The sequence below is a fragment of the Molothrus ater genome, chromosome Z, assembly GCF_012460135.2.
Source record: "Molothrus ater isolate BHLD 08-10-18 breed brown headed cowbird chromosome Z, BPBGC_Mater_1.1, whole genome shotgun sequence".
NCBI classification, from domain to species: Eukaryota; Metazoa; Chordata; class Aves; order Passeriformes; family Icteridae; genus Molothrus; species Molothrus ater.
This window is the reverse complement of record NC_050511.2, coordinates 37,599,181-37,613,176: the sequence shown is the minus strand read 5'-3', so window position 1 is coordinate 37,613,176 and position 13,996 is coordinate 37,599,181. Positions and strand designations below refer to the sequence as shown.

General features: G+C 38.4%; 1 protein-coding gene across 3 annotated transcripts in view; it reads left to right on the top strand.

The window, feature by feature from the left end:
• The first annotated feature begins 538 nt into the window (after window positions 1–538).
• TUT7 (terminal uridylyl transferase 7) overlaps window positions 539–13,996 on the top strand; it is a 33,341-nt gene continuing 19,883 nt past the window's right edge. Inside the window, exons 1-10 of one of the 3 annotated variants that reach the window (XM_036403295.2) lie at window positions 539–603; window positions 2,474–3,000; window positions 7,088–7,263; window positions 7,807–7,923; window positions 8,652–8,829; window positions 9,317–9,405; window positions 10,335–10,386; window positions 12,055–12,124; window positions 12,976–13,102; window positions 13,800–13,919. In XM_036403295.2, coding sequence (XP_036259188.1) covers window positions 2,505–3,000; window positions 7,088–7,263; window positions 7,807–7,923; window positions 8,652–8,829; window positions 9,317–9,405; window positions 10,335–10,386; window positions 12,055–12,124; window positions 12,976–13,102; window positions 13,800–13,919 — 1,425 coding nt within the window. In that variant the 5' untranslated portion in view covers window positions 539–603; window positions 2,474–2,504. Of the gene's footprint in view, window positions 604–623; window positions 1,135–1,448; window positions 3,001–7,087; window positions 7,264–7,806; window positions 7,924–8,651; window positions 8,830–9,316; window positions 9,406–10,334; window positions 10,387–12,054; window positions 12,125–12,975; window positions 13,103–13,799; window positions 13,920–13,996 lie in introns of those variants that run through there. The other 2 variants (XM_036403296.2, XM_054517923.1) reach the window with 2 other exon arrangements.

The following is a 13,996-nucleotide window of genomic DNA, read 5'->3' as shown; positions in this document are numbered from 1 at the left end:
CTCCTCACTGCAAGGGCATTGAGGTGCTGGAGCCTGTCCAGAGAAGGGCCATGTACCTGTGCAGGCCTGAGGCAGCAGAGTCTGGAGCACAAGTCCTGCACCACTCCCGGCTGAGAGAGCTGCGGGTGTTTTAGCCTGGAGCGGTCTCAGGGGAGACCTCTTTGCAGTCTACAGCTGCCTGAAGGGAGGGTGCAGCCAGGTGGGGGTCGGCCTCTTTTCACAACATCAGGTGCCAGGAGAAGAGGGCAGAGCCTCGAGCTGAGGTAGGGGAGATTCAAGTTGTACATCAGGAGTAGTTTCTTCACAGAAAGGGTGATTAGACGCGGCAACGGCCTGCCCAGGGAGGTGGTGGAGTCACCTTGACAGGAGGTTTAAGGGAAGACCCTACGCAACACGTCGGCGCTCGGCCACACCCGCTTTCCAGGCCCGCCGGGCCGGCTCCACCCCCGCGCCCGGCCCTGTCCCGCCCCGCCACCGGGCGCGGCGGGCGGGCCCGCTCTGCCGGAAGCCTCGCGTGAGTCGGGCGCGCCGGGGGAGCAGCGCCGCTTCCGTCGCGCCACAATGGCGAGTTCTGGGCGGCGGGCGGCCCGGCGGTAGCGGGCGGTGAGTGCCCTTCTCTTGGCGGCCGGCGGCGGGCCGAGGCCTTTCCCGGCGGCGGGCGGTGTCCGCCGGCGGCCTGTGCCCCTCGCTCGCCCCTTTTCGTCCCTCTCTCCCTCCCTACATCTCTCGGTCCCCTCGTGCCTGGCCCTGCCGCGGCCCCTCTGCTCGCGGGCTGTGTCCGGCTGAGGCGGCAGGTTTGGGTTATGCTGCGCCGCAGTCCCTCCACCGGAGTCGGGGCTCGACAGGAGGGGGCCAGGGACCCTCGTTAGCCTGTGGGAGGCGGAGGAGGAGTGAGTCGGGAGCTGCAGCGTGGCGGCAAGGGAGCCCTGGCCCGCCTGCCGTAGTGTGTTCCCTGTGCCGGTATCCCGACACCTGCGCCTGGGTCCCGCCGGCAGCCTGGGCGGCGCTGCCCGATGCTGCAGGCCCCGCTGGCAGCCGTGTCCTGCCCGTCTGCGACGCCGCTGACCCCCCAGGGCAGCCCCCTGCTCACACCAGGCTCGCACCTCCAGTCGCGGTCCGGAGCCGGAGACGAACGTAAACTTTGACTTTTCTGTTTCCTTCCCGTGCAGGGACGTGTCGCCATCCAGCCTGGCGGCAGGGCGTTGCTGCTGGGGATGACTCTAAAACAGGCTGGGTTTAGGTCACTCTGAAATTCGGGTTTGACAGCGTTTCTTGCCTAAAATGGGAAGCAAGTGCACTTCGTGCGTTTGAAACTTTTCTTTCCGCTCTTAGTTGGAGCAGCTTCATTTCCAGAGATGTACATAACTGGGTAAAATACTGTTCTTTAGGACAGGAATCCTGTTCGTTTTGTTGCTTGTGTGGGACCAAAAAACTACCTTCATTTTAAGAGGGTCATAAACACTAAAAGCCTCAGTAAAATGCAGACACTGAGTTTCTTAAGAGTGCCTTTGTGGCCTGCAGAACTTAAAAAAAATTAAAATGTGAAAAATCAGGGACCCTACTCCCATATTAATGGTAACAGAAGGACATTTTGTGATATTTAGGTGCTTGAAAATGCTCTTTACAGTTTTATCTGCATCCTTGAGAATATATGTGTATTTTGAAAGAGAAAATCTGTTTTGTTTGGTTGTATGTGTCTATATTTAAATCATAAAATACTCAGTGTTGAGAAGACCACTGCCACTTAACATGTTTTACATAGTCTCTTCCTGTAGTTTCCTTTTCACAGTCCACATGGTTTATTGATAACATTGGAGTTAGACCTCTGGGGGAGTGTTTTGCATTAAGAAAATGGAGGTAACCAAAGAAAGGGGGATGGATGTGCAAGCAATTCAGTGGTCTAGATGTTTTAGACAATGCTAAAATAATATGAAATAGGAGTGCTTAATACTGAGTGATGGTCTGCCTAAAATGTGCAGGAGAGCACGTTGTTTCTAAGTCACTGTATTATACTTGCCTCATAACTATATTGCAACTTAACTTCGCATCTGCCTGTCTTCTGATGATCACAATTTTCATTCTTAACAAGGTGAACTGTGTCTACTGTAGGCAAAGAAGAATATTCTGATATGTAGAATGGCCTTGGGGCCATCCTTCCGTCCTTTTTTGCCTCCTTCAGCCATTCTTCCAAAGCTTTCCTGTGCTAAGCTGAGGCTGATTTAGACTCTTAAAATTTTATATCTGTTCTAAAGACCCTAGGGCCTGGAAAAGCCATAGGCCGTCTCTACATTTTATAAGCCACCCACAGGTGTTAAGACATACTAAGACAAGAGACCTAGCTGAGTTTTGGAGTGCCTTTTCTTGCCTTGGTTTAAGCCAGGGCTTTGATTGTTGAGATTTCCATAGCAGTTAATACCCAGTGTTCATTCCTTGATTGATTTTAAAATACAGCTTTTAACTTTTTGATTTCTAGGTGGGAATCGCTGAATTGAACAGCAATAACCATGGGAGATGCTGCAAAACCTTGCTTTGCCAAACAAAATAAGGGACAGGAAACTTTGTATCCAGAAGAATTAAAAGAAAGTCCCTTACAGAGAGACTACCAAGTCATGGATGAATATGGAAGTGGCTGTAGCAATAAAATAGATACCAGCCTGCAAAAGAAAAAGGGATCTCCAGGTCATTATGGAAGCAGTCCCAGGCGAGGGCCACGAAGTGTTTTGAGTAGCCCAAATTCACTCAAAAACACAGCTTACTGTCAAGGGTCAAAGTTAAATGATATCCAAAGAGACCACATGAAGAAGTGGGGATCTGATGATCACCATGGTACTTCTGACACCTGGAGAGAGTACCGTTCTGCTGCCTGGATTCCTGGGCATGGCAGGACAAGAAAGGACTCTTTTCACGAGGTTGAAGGTTCTGGAAACAGAAATGTAAGACGACAACTTCAGGCAGATTTAATGAGCAAAGATGTGCCAGACATGCAGAAAGGAAGTTCTGGTAATCACATTTTTTTGTTTTGCATAGCTACTACATGTGTTACTGAAAAGTAAAATTTCAAGATTCACTATTAAAGCAAAAAAGTGGTTTTGTTCTGTCATGTATTGCAAACTATTGACTGTTCTGTACTTCTAGCACTTCAGACAAATTGTTACAGCAAATAATACAGAACTTGTTTTATAGATTGTGTTGTCTTTATAGTTTAGCCTGTGAGTGATAGGAGTTAGTAGATTGCAGCATCTGTGTAGTGTCCCTGTTTGTTGTTTTTCCCATACAATTTGATGGATCTGTCAAGGCTGGTGAGAGATCTTTCAATTAAGCTGATAACAGGGTCAGATTTTTGGAGCTACCAATGAGGTCTTTAACAATGTGTTGAAGATTGAAAGCAATGCCGTGTCAGTGTTGTGAGAACTCAGTACAGCAGTAACATGAGTCTAGTTCTTCATATATATTTAACTTCCCTGTGAGCAGTTGGTACTAATACTCAGAGTACAAACCCAAAGCATTGAAATGTCAGGAACAACAGCCTAAGGGAGGGTGAAGTGATTGATACAATAGTATTTTCATTGAATGCAAGTAAAGCAGAAAAAGGAAGCTTAAATAATATAGAGAATATAACGTGTGTGTGATGCTGCTAGCATGGAATGCCAGTTGACAAGAAACCTGTCTTATTTTATTTGAGTGGGAGCCAAAGACAATAGTGATCAGACCCTCTGCTGAGAAGAAGAGCTCTGGCTGGTTGACACTAGGAAGTCCAGCAATTAAATGTCCTTTCCTGTGATACTAGCTGTCACTAAAAAGAAACTGCGAACAGATTCCCAGGGTCTCTCATTGTTAGAAGTAAGCTGGACACAGCTCAACCTCATCTCTCTCATGAGGAGAGAGCAGGATGTTTTCACAAATTTTTTCTTCAGTTAAAGTTTTCTTCAGTTTCTTCTTTTACTGGATGTAATGGACTTTTTTCTGTGAAACTTCAGGAACTCACCAAAATAGATTTTTGGAACCACTGGCAATTATACTTGAGAACTTAAGAGAAGTGAGCTACCGATTACAGGAATGGGCATGTGTCTCTTAAAAGAGGAATTAAAATAATTGGTGTGCAGTTTAAATCTTGGGGGTCAGATTTGGAACAAATAATATACTGTAAGCATTTGAAAGGTAACAAAGATAAGAAGTAGTAAGTATGCATTTTTTACTAAAGGTATGCCAAGCCCTAATTTTTTTATTTAAAATAGGCATCAGTCCCCTGTGGACATGGGAAAGGCAGTTGGTAGGTGTTGCTTGTACTAGTACTGTACTACTTTGGATACTCTTATGTGACAGTTCTGTAAGTAAACTAGTGGAAAATTGTCTGGATTCAATTAATGTAAGAGACTTGCAGAGCTAATTAGGTAACTATACTCAGAAACTACTGAAGATTTTATCAGTTAAAGAAAGTAGTGAATTAACATCTAGTGAGTGAGGATTCTATTCCATTCAATGTTTGTTATACTACTGCAATGATGAATGAAGACAGCAGACCTATTAATAGTGTGCTCTGAAAATTGAATATGCTGTGGAGCTGGTAGGAATGGAATGCTGGAAAGCAGGAAGGTCGATTGAAATAACTTTGCACAGTTGGAGAAATGACCTACATATAGGATGAAATACAAAGGATATGTAAATGCCGTTGTTTAAGGAGGAATATTAGCTGTACAAATAAAGGAGGAAAAGTTACCATAAAGTAATATTTTTTTTGGAGAAGGATCTGAAATGATAGTGAATCAGAAGATGATAATGAGTAGTCATTATCATGGGGTGGTGAGACATGAAAAATGGCTCACAGTCTGAAGTACCCCTTTTTCTGAGTAGTCCTCCATCTAGTTTTGACACCCCACTTGTATGAATAAAATGGAAGCCGTGCAAAGAAAAGCAAGAAGGTTGTCAAGATATGTAGGAAACAGAAGCTATTCAAACTGTAAACAATGCTCAATATTTCTGCAAAATGAAGAGGGTAGGGAGGCATATTAACAATCGTCTGTGTAGGAAGCTGTAAAAAGCTGATGTAGTAAACTATATTGTTTCTTTCCAGTAGATGGGACACAAAGCAATGGGCCTAAAATTGAGCAAGAAAGATTCAGATGAGGAATAAAGGTCAAGTTTCTAAAGGTAAAGCTAGGGAGGTTCTGGAGAGGTTGTCTGGACAGCTCATGGAAAAGGTACTTGAAGGCCTTTAAGAACAGGTTAGGTGAGCATTGCTCAGATTTGACAGAGTTCGTTTCATCCTGCTGTGAAGCACAGGCATAGCATAGCTCACCTCTTGAGGTCCCTTCAGAAGTTCTGTGTCAAGTAGCAAAATTACTGAAAATGTTTCTTCTAGCATTTACTTGAAATATTTTGTGCAGTTGTACTTTTTATTGCCTTCATGTCTTTTTTTATTGTAGCTCATAAGGAAGTTTACCAAATCTCTGAGACACTAGTCTTTAGTACTTTATTTAATCATTAACCTATAATTAGATTGTCACTGTTGTACCTACCAAATATTAGAAGTATTTATTTAGTTTGTAAATTTTTTTTAAGTTACTTGCTGGCTACTGAAATAATTGATAAGTAGGTAGTTGTCACAGGCTTTTCTGTGAAAACATTGATATACCTCCAGGTTCTATCCACACTGATTAGTTAAAAAATGTAGTGAAACAGATGTGGCCCATCTTAGGAATTTGAGCAGAAGTGTCGATGCAAAAATGTAGCATGTGGGGAAGGTTCAGAAGTTCAGATTTCTATTTCTGCTCCCTAGAGATTCCTTTGGAGTACTGCTTCTACACTCTGTTAGGCCTAAACTCTCTTTATTGCTGCTTAAACTTGTGCTACTGCTGAAAGAAAGAAATTATATTACCATCTTTGCCCTGATACTGTTTACACCACTAATACATGCATGCTGCATAGTGAACTGAATCAAATAACTGGTCACAAATACACAACTCTGTTGCTACCCTTTTGCCAATCATTAGAGACAAAAATTGTGGTCATGAGAAAGAAATTTTTTAAAGGTATTTGGAAGAGGAGGTTTCTTTTTTTGCTTTTTTTAATTACTACAAATTAAATCCTCATGCTATGATAAAAGTTTGGGAGTCTAAGGAAGTGGCATAAACTTCCTTAGAAGAAGGGAACTTTAGAAATCCCAGGCATTGGGACATCCTGTATAGCTGTACAAGTGAAAGGCAAGGTGTGAAAATCTGATGTGTATATTTATTCCTGAGATGAATTTTACATCTGTTATTGTCTTTGGGTCAATAGCAGCTTCTACTTCAAAAATTTGCTTAAAAGTAGAAGTGGTATTTAGCTTAATTTGTTCCAGACCTTTTGCTGTAAACACAACAAGCTTTTTAAGGCTTACTATTATAATAATGATGACAGTTTTACATCTTTATTAAAGCAATGTGCACATACTTAGCAAGTCCATTTCTTTACACTCTGTAGCCAGCAGTGGTGCTTACTTTTTTCCACTTGTTTATTTAATATTGTGAAGGTAGTAGTAATCCATATACTGGTTTAGCTGAAAGGTAAATTACATTATCACTGGTAATAATTCTTTGTTAATAAATTGTCATATATGAGCTAAACCACAACAGTGCCATACCAGAGTGCTACTAGGTCATATAAATCATTCAGATTGGACTACACTTTTTAATTCTGTCATACTTTTAGTCTAGTTTATTTGCCTACCAAAGCCTAGCCAGGCATCCCAAAATCTTTGGACATATTCTATATTATAGGTGTAATGACATACAGGTGTATCTAATGCATTTAGTTCTATTTTTTTTTTTTTGCCAGTTTTAACAGAAGTATCTAAATAAGGTAATTTTCTTCAGTGGAACAAATTAATTTAGTTATTTGTAGTTTGCGACAAAGGTACTATAGATTGTGATACTAATATACACTTATCATTATCCAACTTGCACAGGACAAATTGTGAAACCAAACCAGGTAGGTGCATTGTGCTTTCTTTGACTCTCAAGTAAGTAGAATGTTAATTAAGGAAAAAAATATTAAATGCTGTGTGGCAATCTGCAGTTATTTGACGTTTCCTCTCATAATTCTTTATAAGAAATGAAGAAGCTTAGAAAACCAAGAAAATTGAGAAGAACTAAAAAAGATGAGTGTGATCATGATGAAGTGGAAGATCCAGTCATAGATGAATCTGTGCTGTCAGCAAAAGAACTTCTGGGACTGCAGCAAGCTGAAGAACGCTTGAAACGAGACTACATTTATAGACTGAAGAAGGTGCTGCTGTCTTTACTTGTACAGATAGACCTCTCCTATTTTTTGCACTTTTGTATATTCTAGATGGTACACTTTGAGCAATATCTGTAGTTGTAGCTAGAAAGTTTAGTTACAGAATTTAAGTAACGATATTGCTGTTAATGAATGGTAGAAAAAAGAGGGTTTTCCTTTTGGGGTTTTTTGCTAAAACATTGCTAACAGTTCAAGCTCAAAAAAATGGCTGCTCCTTTAGTTCTTGAAATTACATCAGATCTTAATTAAATTGCTGGAGTAGTTGTTTCTTCAATTAATATATTCTTCCATGGGCATTGGGTATTTTCTCCTGTAAAAGATAAGGTGTTGGGTGTGATTGTTATGATATCATTCTCTGACATTATATTTGATGTGCAAACTTTTTGATGGCAAATAAGAAGTGAAGAAAGCTAAAGTGAGTGAGTATACGTTTCAGAGTTAATCCATTGAACTTAGCGAGAGTACTGAATGAAGTGAAAATAGTACTTTTATATCTATTTTAGGGGTGTTTTTTTACTATCTTTGTTTTAGCAACCTCGAAACTTCCCATCAGCAAAATATACCTGCAAGTTGTGTGATGTTCTGATTGAGTCAGTGGCTTTTGCTCATAAGCATATTAAAGAAAAAAGACACAAGAAAAGCTTAAAGGTGAGTTTAGCACAAGAAAAAAGTATAAATTGTAGTTTAATGAAACCTTTGTTACCCCATTAAAATTATTAAACTGCACTACTTTTAAAACCATTCCACATTTAGCTTTTACCATGTTTCAATCTTTTTAAAATCTGTTGTATAGTGATACTAATGAAAACAGTAAGCTTGGGACCTGGACTTTGCAATGAGCAGTAGGAATAAGCAAATAAAGTTGGTATGGAAGAATTAGAAGTTATAGCTTATATGTCAGAATTAATATTTCAGTTCAGAAATACTGCAAAAATTAAGCACCTGTGGAGTATTACAGATTTGTTTATATGTAAAGGAAATAGGTTTGTTTTGAGCATAAGCTTCAAAATGACTTCCAGCATAACATCAATTTTACCTTTTTTTTTTAAATCTTCTACTTTCTCAGCTTGAAGTGGACAAAAATATGTCTTATGCAGATTTTCTGTTTCTTCCTCTTTAGCTCCTGCCTTTTCACACTTCATAGGTGTTGAAAGAATTGGTGAATTTTTTTTTAAATGTGCCAAATACATATACATATATATATCTCTGAATGTTACTGAAGCCTCCTGGAGTATCAGATTCTTTATTGCTTCCAATTATCTACATTACCTGGAAAATTTGTGGTGGTGGTATTACATGGGATGAGTTGTTGGCATTCATTTTAGTATGTAAAGCAACTCACAAAACTCATTAAAACATTGGTCTTATCTTGAAAGGAAAAGCAAGAAGAAGAACTGCTGACTGCTCTTCCTCCTCCAACGCCTTCCCAGATACAAGCTATTGGTGTTGCTATTGAAAATGTTGTGCAGGAGTTTGGCTTAAGTAATGAAGATCTAGAAGAAAGGCTTAACATTAAAACAATGATGGAAAACTTGCTGCGTCAAAAATTGCCAGGTATTATTTGCAATTTAAGTGCTAGATATGCCAACTTATTAAAAGCAAAATAACAACAAAAACTGAACAAAAAAGAAATCAACCAAAAAAAATCCCCAACAGCTTATGAAATGAAAACTGAATTAAAAACCTTGGCTCTCTAAATTCTAAAACAGCATGTTTAGTTACTAGTCGGTTGAACAACTTGATGTAGCAATATAAACCTGTTCCAGAATTAAATTGCAATGGTCTTCGTGACCCAAACAGGCCTGTAGTAAAAAGTGAAGATAAAAAGGATGTGGGAAAGATTTGACCTTCATGATAAGCCTTTACCAACAATAGCATGGGAGGCAGGATTTAGTAACAGTTCAGGGCTTTGAAGACCTTTTTTCTTTTCCTGTGCTTACCAAAACCAGGTGTAGGTTTAAGATCTATTAGCAATGCTGTAAGTAGCTACAGACTTAGAGTTAGGCATAGTGTAAATGAAGTATAATTCTTTTTGTTGCAGAGTGTTCATTAAGATTATATGGCTCCTCCTATAGCAGATTTGGCTTCAAAACTTCAGACTTAAACATAGATACCCAGTTTCCTGCCAATGTAAGTAAGGCCATTTTATTAAGTATGTGTTAGTGGTTTTGAATGTGGTTTTTTGGGGTTTTGCATCTTCATGTAGACTATATTGTAAATATGTTTTTATAGTGTGGTAGTAACACTTTTTATAAAAGCCCCTTGGGTAAAACAGAGGCAGTCTGGTCTTAAAATAACATTCTTCATAGAACAGTAGTCATCAGGCAGTGTAATACATCTTTGTGTTTTGTTGAAACTTCTTCTGAAAACACTTAAAACATCTGTACTCTAGCAATCCTCTGAGACAGATGATTATTTATATTCTCTAACAGCTGGAAAAAATAACACTTCTGTGATTTTGTTTCAGTACTGATCCTGGTTTTGTACTGATATATTCACATATGCACATTTGGACTACTAGGTTATATCTGAGCCATGAAACCTCATGGTTATTTGTATGTGGAGTAATTTAAGGTTTTTATTTGTCATGTTAATTGGTTTTATGCGTCTCTGTGCTTGAACGTTGAAAAGGAATTAAGGACATGATTGCATACTTAAACTTACTCATTCTGTAGTTGATTTGGCAGTCACATTGTTAGAATTTAACATTTCCTTTAGGAAACCGAGAATGATCTAAGTTCATAAAGTGCAAAGAATTCTAAAAAGCCATAATTCCAGTCTTTAACATGATGTAGGTCCGCTGTGTCAGAATGCAGTCATATTTAAGCACACTGAAACAATAATTCTGTTGGTGGGGGTTTTCTTACCATAACCAAATCTTTGATAGAGGTAAAAACTTCAGGAACAATTTCCTTCAAAGCAAGCAGAGCTCCTGTTCCTTTTGATGCAACTTAATAATAGTGAAGTACACGTAGAGGTGGTTTTAAATTTGAGTTGTAGAAAATCACTTTCTTGACAGGTGGTTGATACAAAACCAGCTTTATTCCTTTTATTGACAGATGACTCAACCAGATGTTCTCTTACTTGTGCAAGAAAGTCTCCAGAACAGTGGTAAGAAAAAATTGCTGCCTTGTCAATTTCATTAAACTATTCCTGTTTAGTATTGTTGAATTTCACCTCTGCTGAGCAGGTGTATCACATGCTATTTGTTTTTTAGAAAGATATGAGACTGAATAATACTGCAGAAAAGAATACATTAGGAAAACTACTTTTGGTTTGACATTCATTATTACAAGGGCTGAAGTCCTCTTATTTTTGATGATGTGAGAAATTTCTAGGGAGGCTTTCTTCTACATTATGAGTGAAGATGTCATTACACGTGAGGTAGACTCTGCTGTCCTTCCCCACCTGCTCTATTAGCCATGCCTTGTACAGAAAGCAGCCAAAGTTCTTTAGCATACATAACAGAAACCCAGTAATGTACTTTCACATTGTGGTCTCTTTTCCTGTAATTACCTGCACGTGTCTGTCAGTGCACATGATGGCCTTGATGACTGCATACAGGCACGTGGGTTTTTTTCAGATAGCTTAGCTCTGCGCATTAATACAAGGAAATAAAGTTTAAGATCCTTTAAGAAACTGCCCTAACTCAAACCAATTCAAGCATATGCAGACAAGAAAAAAAATGAAAATATTGGGCAGGGGGGAAGAAAACTCTATTATTTTTAAATGCAGATTGCAAAAAGTAGCTTCACTGTTTTCTTGCCTTGCTTTATGCCCACAGATGGGAAACCACACCATATGATTCAAAACATGTATGTTTACTGACCTAGATTTTCGCAGTGGCATCCCCACCATCATTATATGTGCATTTTATTATCTGGACCATTATGGTCTTTGAGAATGGGGTTATTTTTAAGTTTGATTAGAGGAAGAAGACCCAGATCTCATAAGAAATTAGGATCACTGTTGTATCACAAAAGCAAGTAATATTTGCATTAACATGTTGTGCAGAGTCTTCTCTGTGAGTGAGAAGATACAAGAATAGAGTATTAAATGTTTGATGTACCTCAGCTACAAAAGCAAGATAATTTTCAGTGAAATTAGGTGTCCAGTTGGCTAAGTAATATCACAAAAATATTGTCATTTCAGAATTTTTGAGTAAAGTATCTAAAATTGTTTGACAGTTTCCTCCCCTCCTGGCCCAGTGAAACCGTAGTTTATCAAAAATTAAGTCTAGTTTGGATCAAATCAGCACCACTAAGAGAAGGGACTAGGGGGGCTGACAGCTGAATGATATAAAGAATAAGGAAAAAAAGAGAAAAAGCATAGCAAAAGGATATCATGTAGGAAAGCCTGTTCTATATTTACATAAAAGATTGTCAGATAACCAGGGAAAAGTTTCTTTCTATATAGTAGTGATGTAACACTGTTGTTTTTTTTTTTTATTTTTCACACTAATATTGTTCCATAGGTGTTGTAGGTCTCTCTGCATGCCTCAATTACTGAAGCCAGCTCTTAACAAAAATATACCTCCTTAATTTTACCTGCTGTATATATATGAATTTTGAAAAGTTCTGGTTTTTCTCAGTATTTTCCTAACAGTCCTTCATGTATAGACCATATTCTTCCTATCACATGTACTTTATTTTTCTCAATATAAGTCATTATATCAGAAGCTGAAATTCTACCTGTACTCCTCTAGTTGCATCCAGTTCAACGTATTTTTTATCAACATCATGCTTAATGTGGTTTCTTCTTTTTCTTTTTCCCATTTAGAATCTTTTACGGAAGTTGATGCAGATTTCCATGCTAGAGTACCAGTGGTGGTGTGCAGAGAAAAGCAAAGGTCTCGGTTGTCACTTTGTGTGTTCTAATAGTATATAGCAATGTAAATTATATTACCACCTGATAAATGACCTTTCTGTACTAAATTATTACAGTTCCATGGATCTTGAAACACAAACTAACACTCATGGGCAAGTCATTCCTAGCCTAGAATAAGAGGGTAAGGGTTGTTCTGTCCTCAGCTGTGTATTTCCCAACCCCTTCAACCATTATGGCTTCCAGCATGTACCCTTACCCTTCCATTTGGGATTATTGCTTAAGCAGAAACTTTCCTTTCTTATAGGTAGAGTAGATACCATATTAAATTATAGATTTCTGTAAGGATAAGAACAGTTTGCTTAGCTTCGCTTGTATTTTGAGAAAAGTGAAAAATATTTTATTTTGCCCATTTGATGAATGTCAATTAAGATTCATGAAACATTCTATGAACAGCTACTGATAAAAATATTACCAGTTATTTGGTGCTACCTTGATTTTTTGGTGTTTAAAAATATTTTATGTTATGTGAAAACAGCATAGAAACTGTTTGATGGTGGGTATGGTGTGGGAAGACATTTTTGTTTCATGAAGGAAATGAGCACTGTAACTTTTTCAATTCAGTAAATTAATATTAGAAAAAACTTAAATTTGAATTGTATCTTAAAACACTTGTACAGAAAATTATAATCACATATTCTCAACCTAATTATAAATCTAATTAGTATTGCATGCTGCTTTTCATGCAGAGATGCTGTCTTTGAGAGGCTGTCAAGTCTTTCCCTACAGCCTTCTGCTACACTGTTCTGTGAGGTGTTTTCTGATCTATGGATGTTACAAAACCTTAAAGATCTTTCATTTCTTTTTGGATTTTAGTGGCCTTATTTGTAAAGTGAGTGCAGGGAATGAGAATGCTTGTCTGACAACAAACCATTTGGCTACACTTGGAAAGCTGGAACCTACTATTGTACCTTTAGTGATTGCCTTCAGGTACTGGGCAAAGGTGAGAGTCATTTGTACTCCCTTATCTGTGAATAAATATTGAATTAACTTTGATATTATGCCTGTAGTTATCGTTTAGAAAATGATTGTTGAAACAGCCCTTGAAAAACAGTTGAAATAAGGACATAAGTTTTTATAAATCAATAATAGTATAATATATAAAATGTACATTTTTGTGTGATAATGTTCCACTAAATTTCAAAAATGGAATTTTTGCTTCATTCAGTGGAATGCAGACTGTAAGTATCCTGCTCCATTACCAAACCAGTCAGAGGAATGTATAGGAGATGGAATTGCTAGTTTCTCAAAAAAATGAAAAAACTGTTTGCCTCTATTGTAGATGAAAACAACCTTGGGAATTAACATAACTTTTGAAATTGTTGTGTCTGCAATTAAAATATCAAAAATTGAAAGACTACTGTATCTATGCAGAAGGAGCTATCATTTTTTGCAAATGTGGTCTATGCTGTCTGTTTTGCCAGTCTGTGTCCTATGGCTCTTACACTGAAAATGTTATGGTAGCATGGCATACCATAACTGCAGTGAATATGCAGGCCTTGAGAAAAAATTGCATCTGGTAAGAGCTCAAAGATATCTGAGTTTCTGTAGTATTCAATGTGACTTCTGAACAGTAATTAGAACAATATTTTTCATAGTATCACTTGAAGCTTTAATGGCTGTACAATTTGTTTTTACAGTTATGCTGTGTTGATCGTCCTGAAGAGGGAGGCTTGTCACCTTATGTGTTCGCTTTAATGGTTATTTTCTTTCTACAACAGAGGAAAGAGCCCTTTCTGCCAGTCTATTTGGGATCATGGGTATGTGTATTATTACACTGATTAGTATAAATGAGAGGACCAGTTGCCTATGGTGGTATATAATCTGTCAGTTCTAT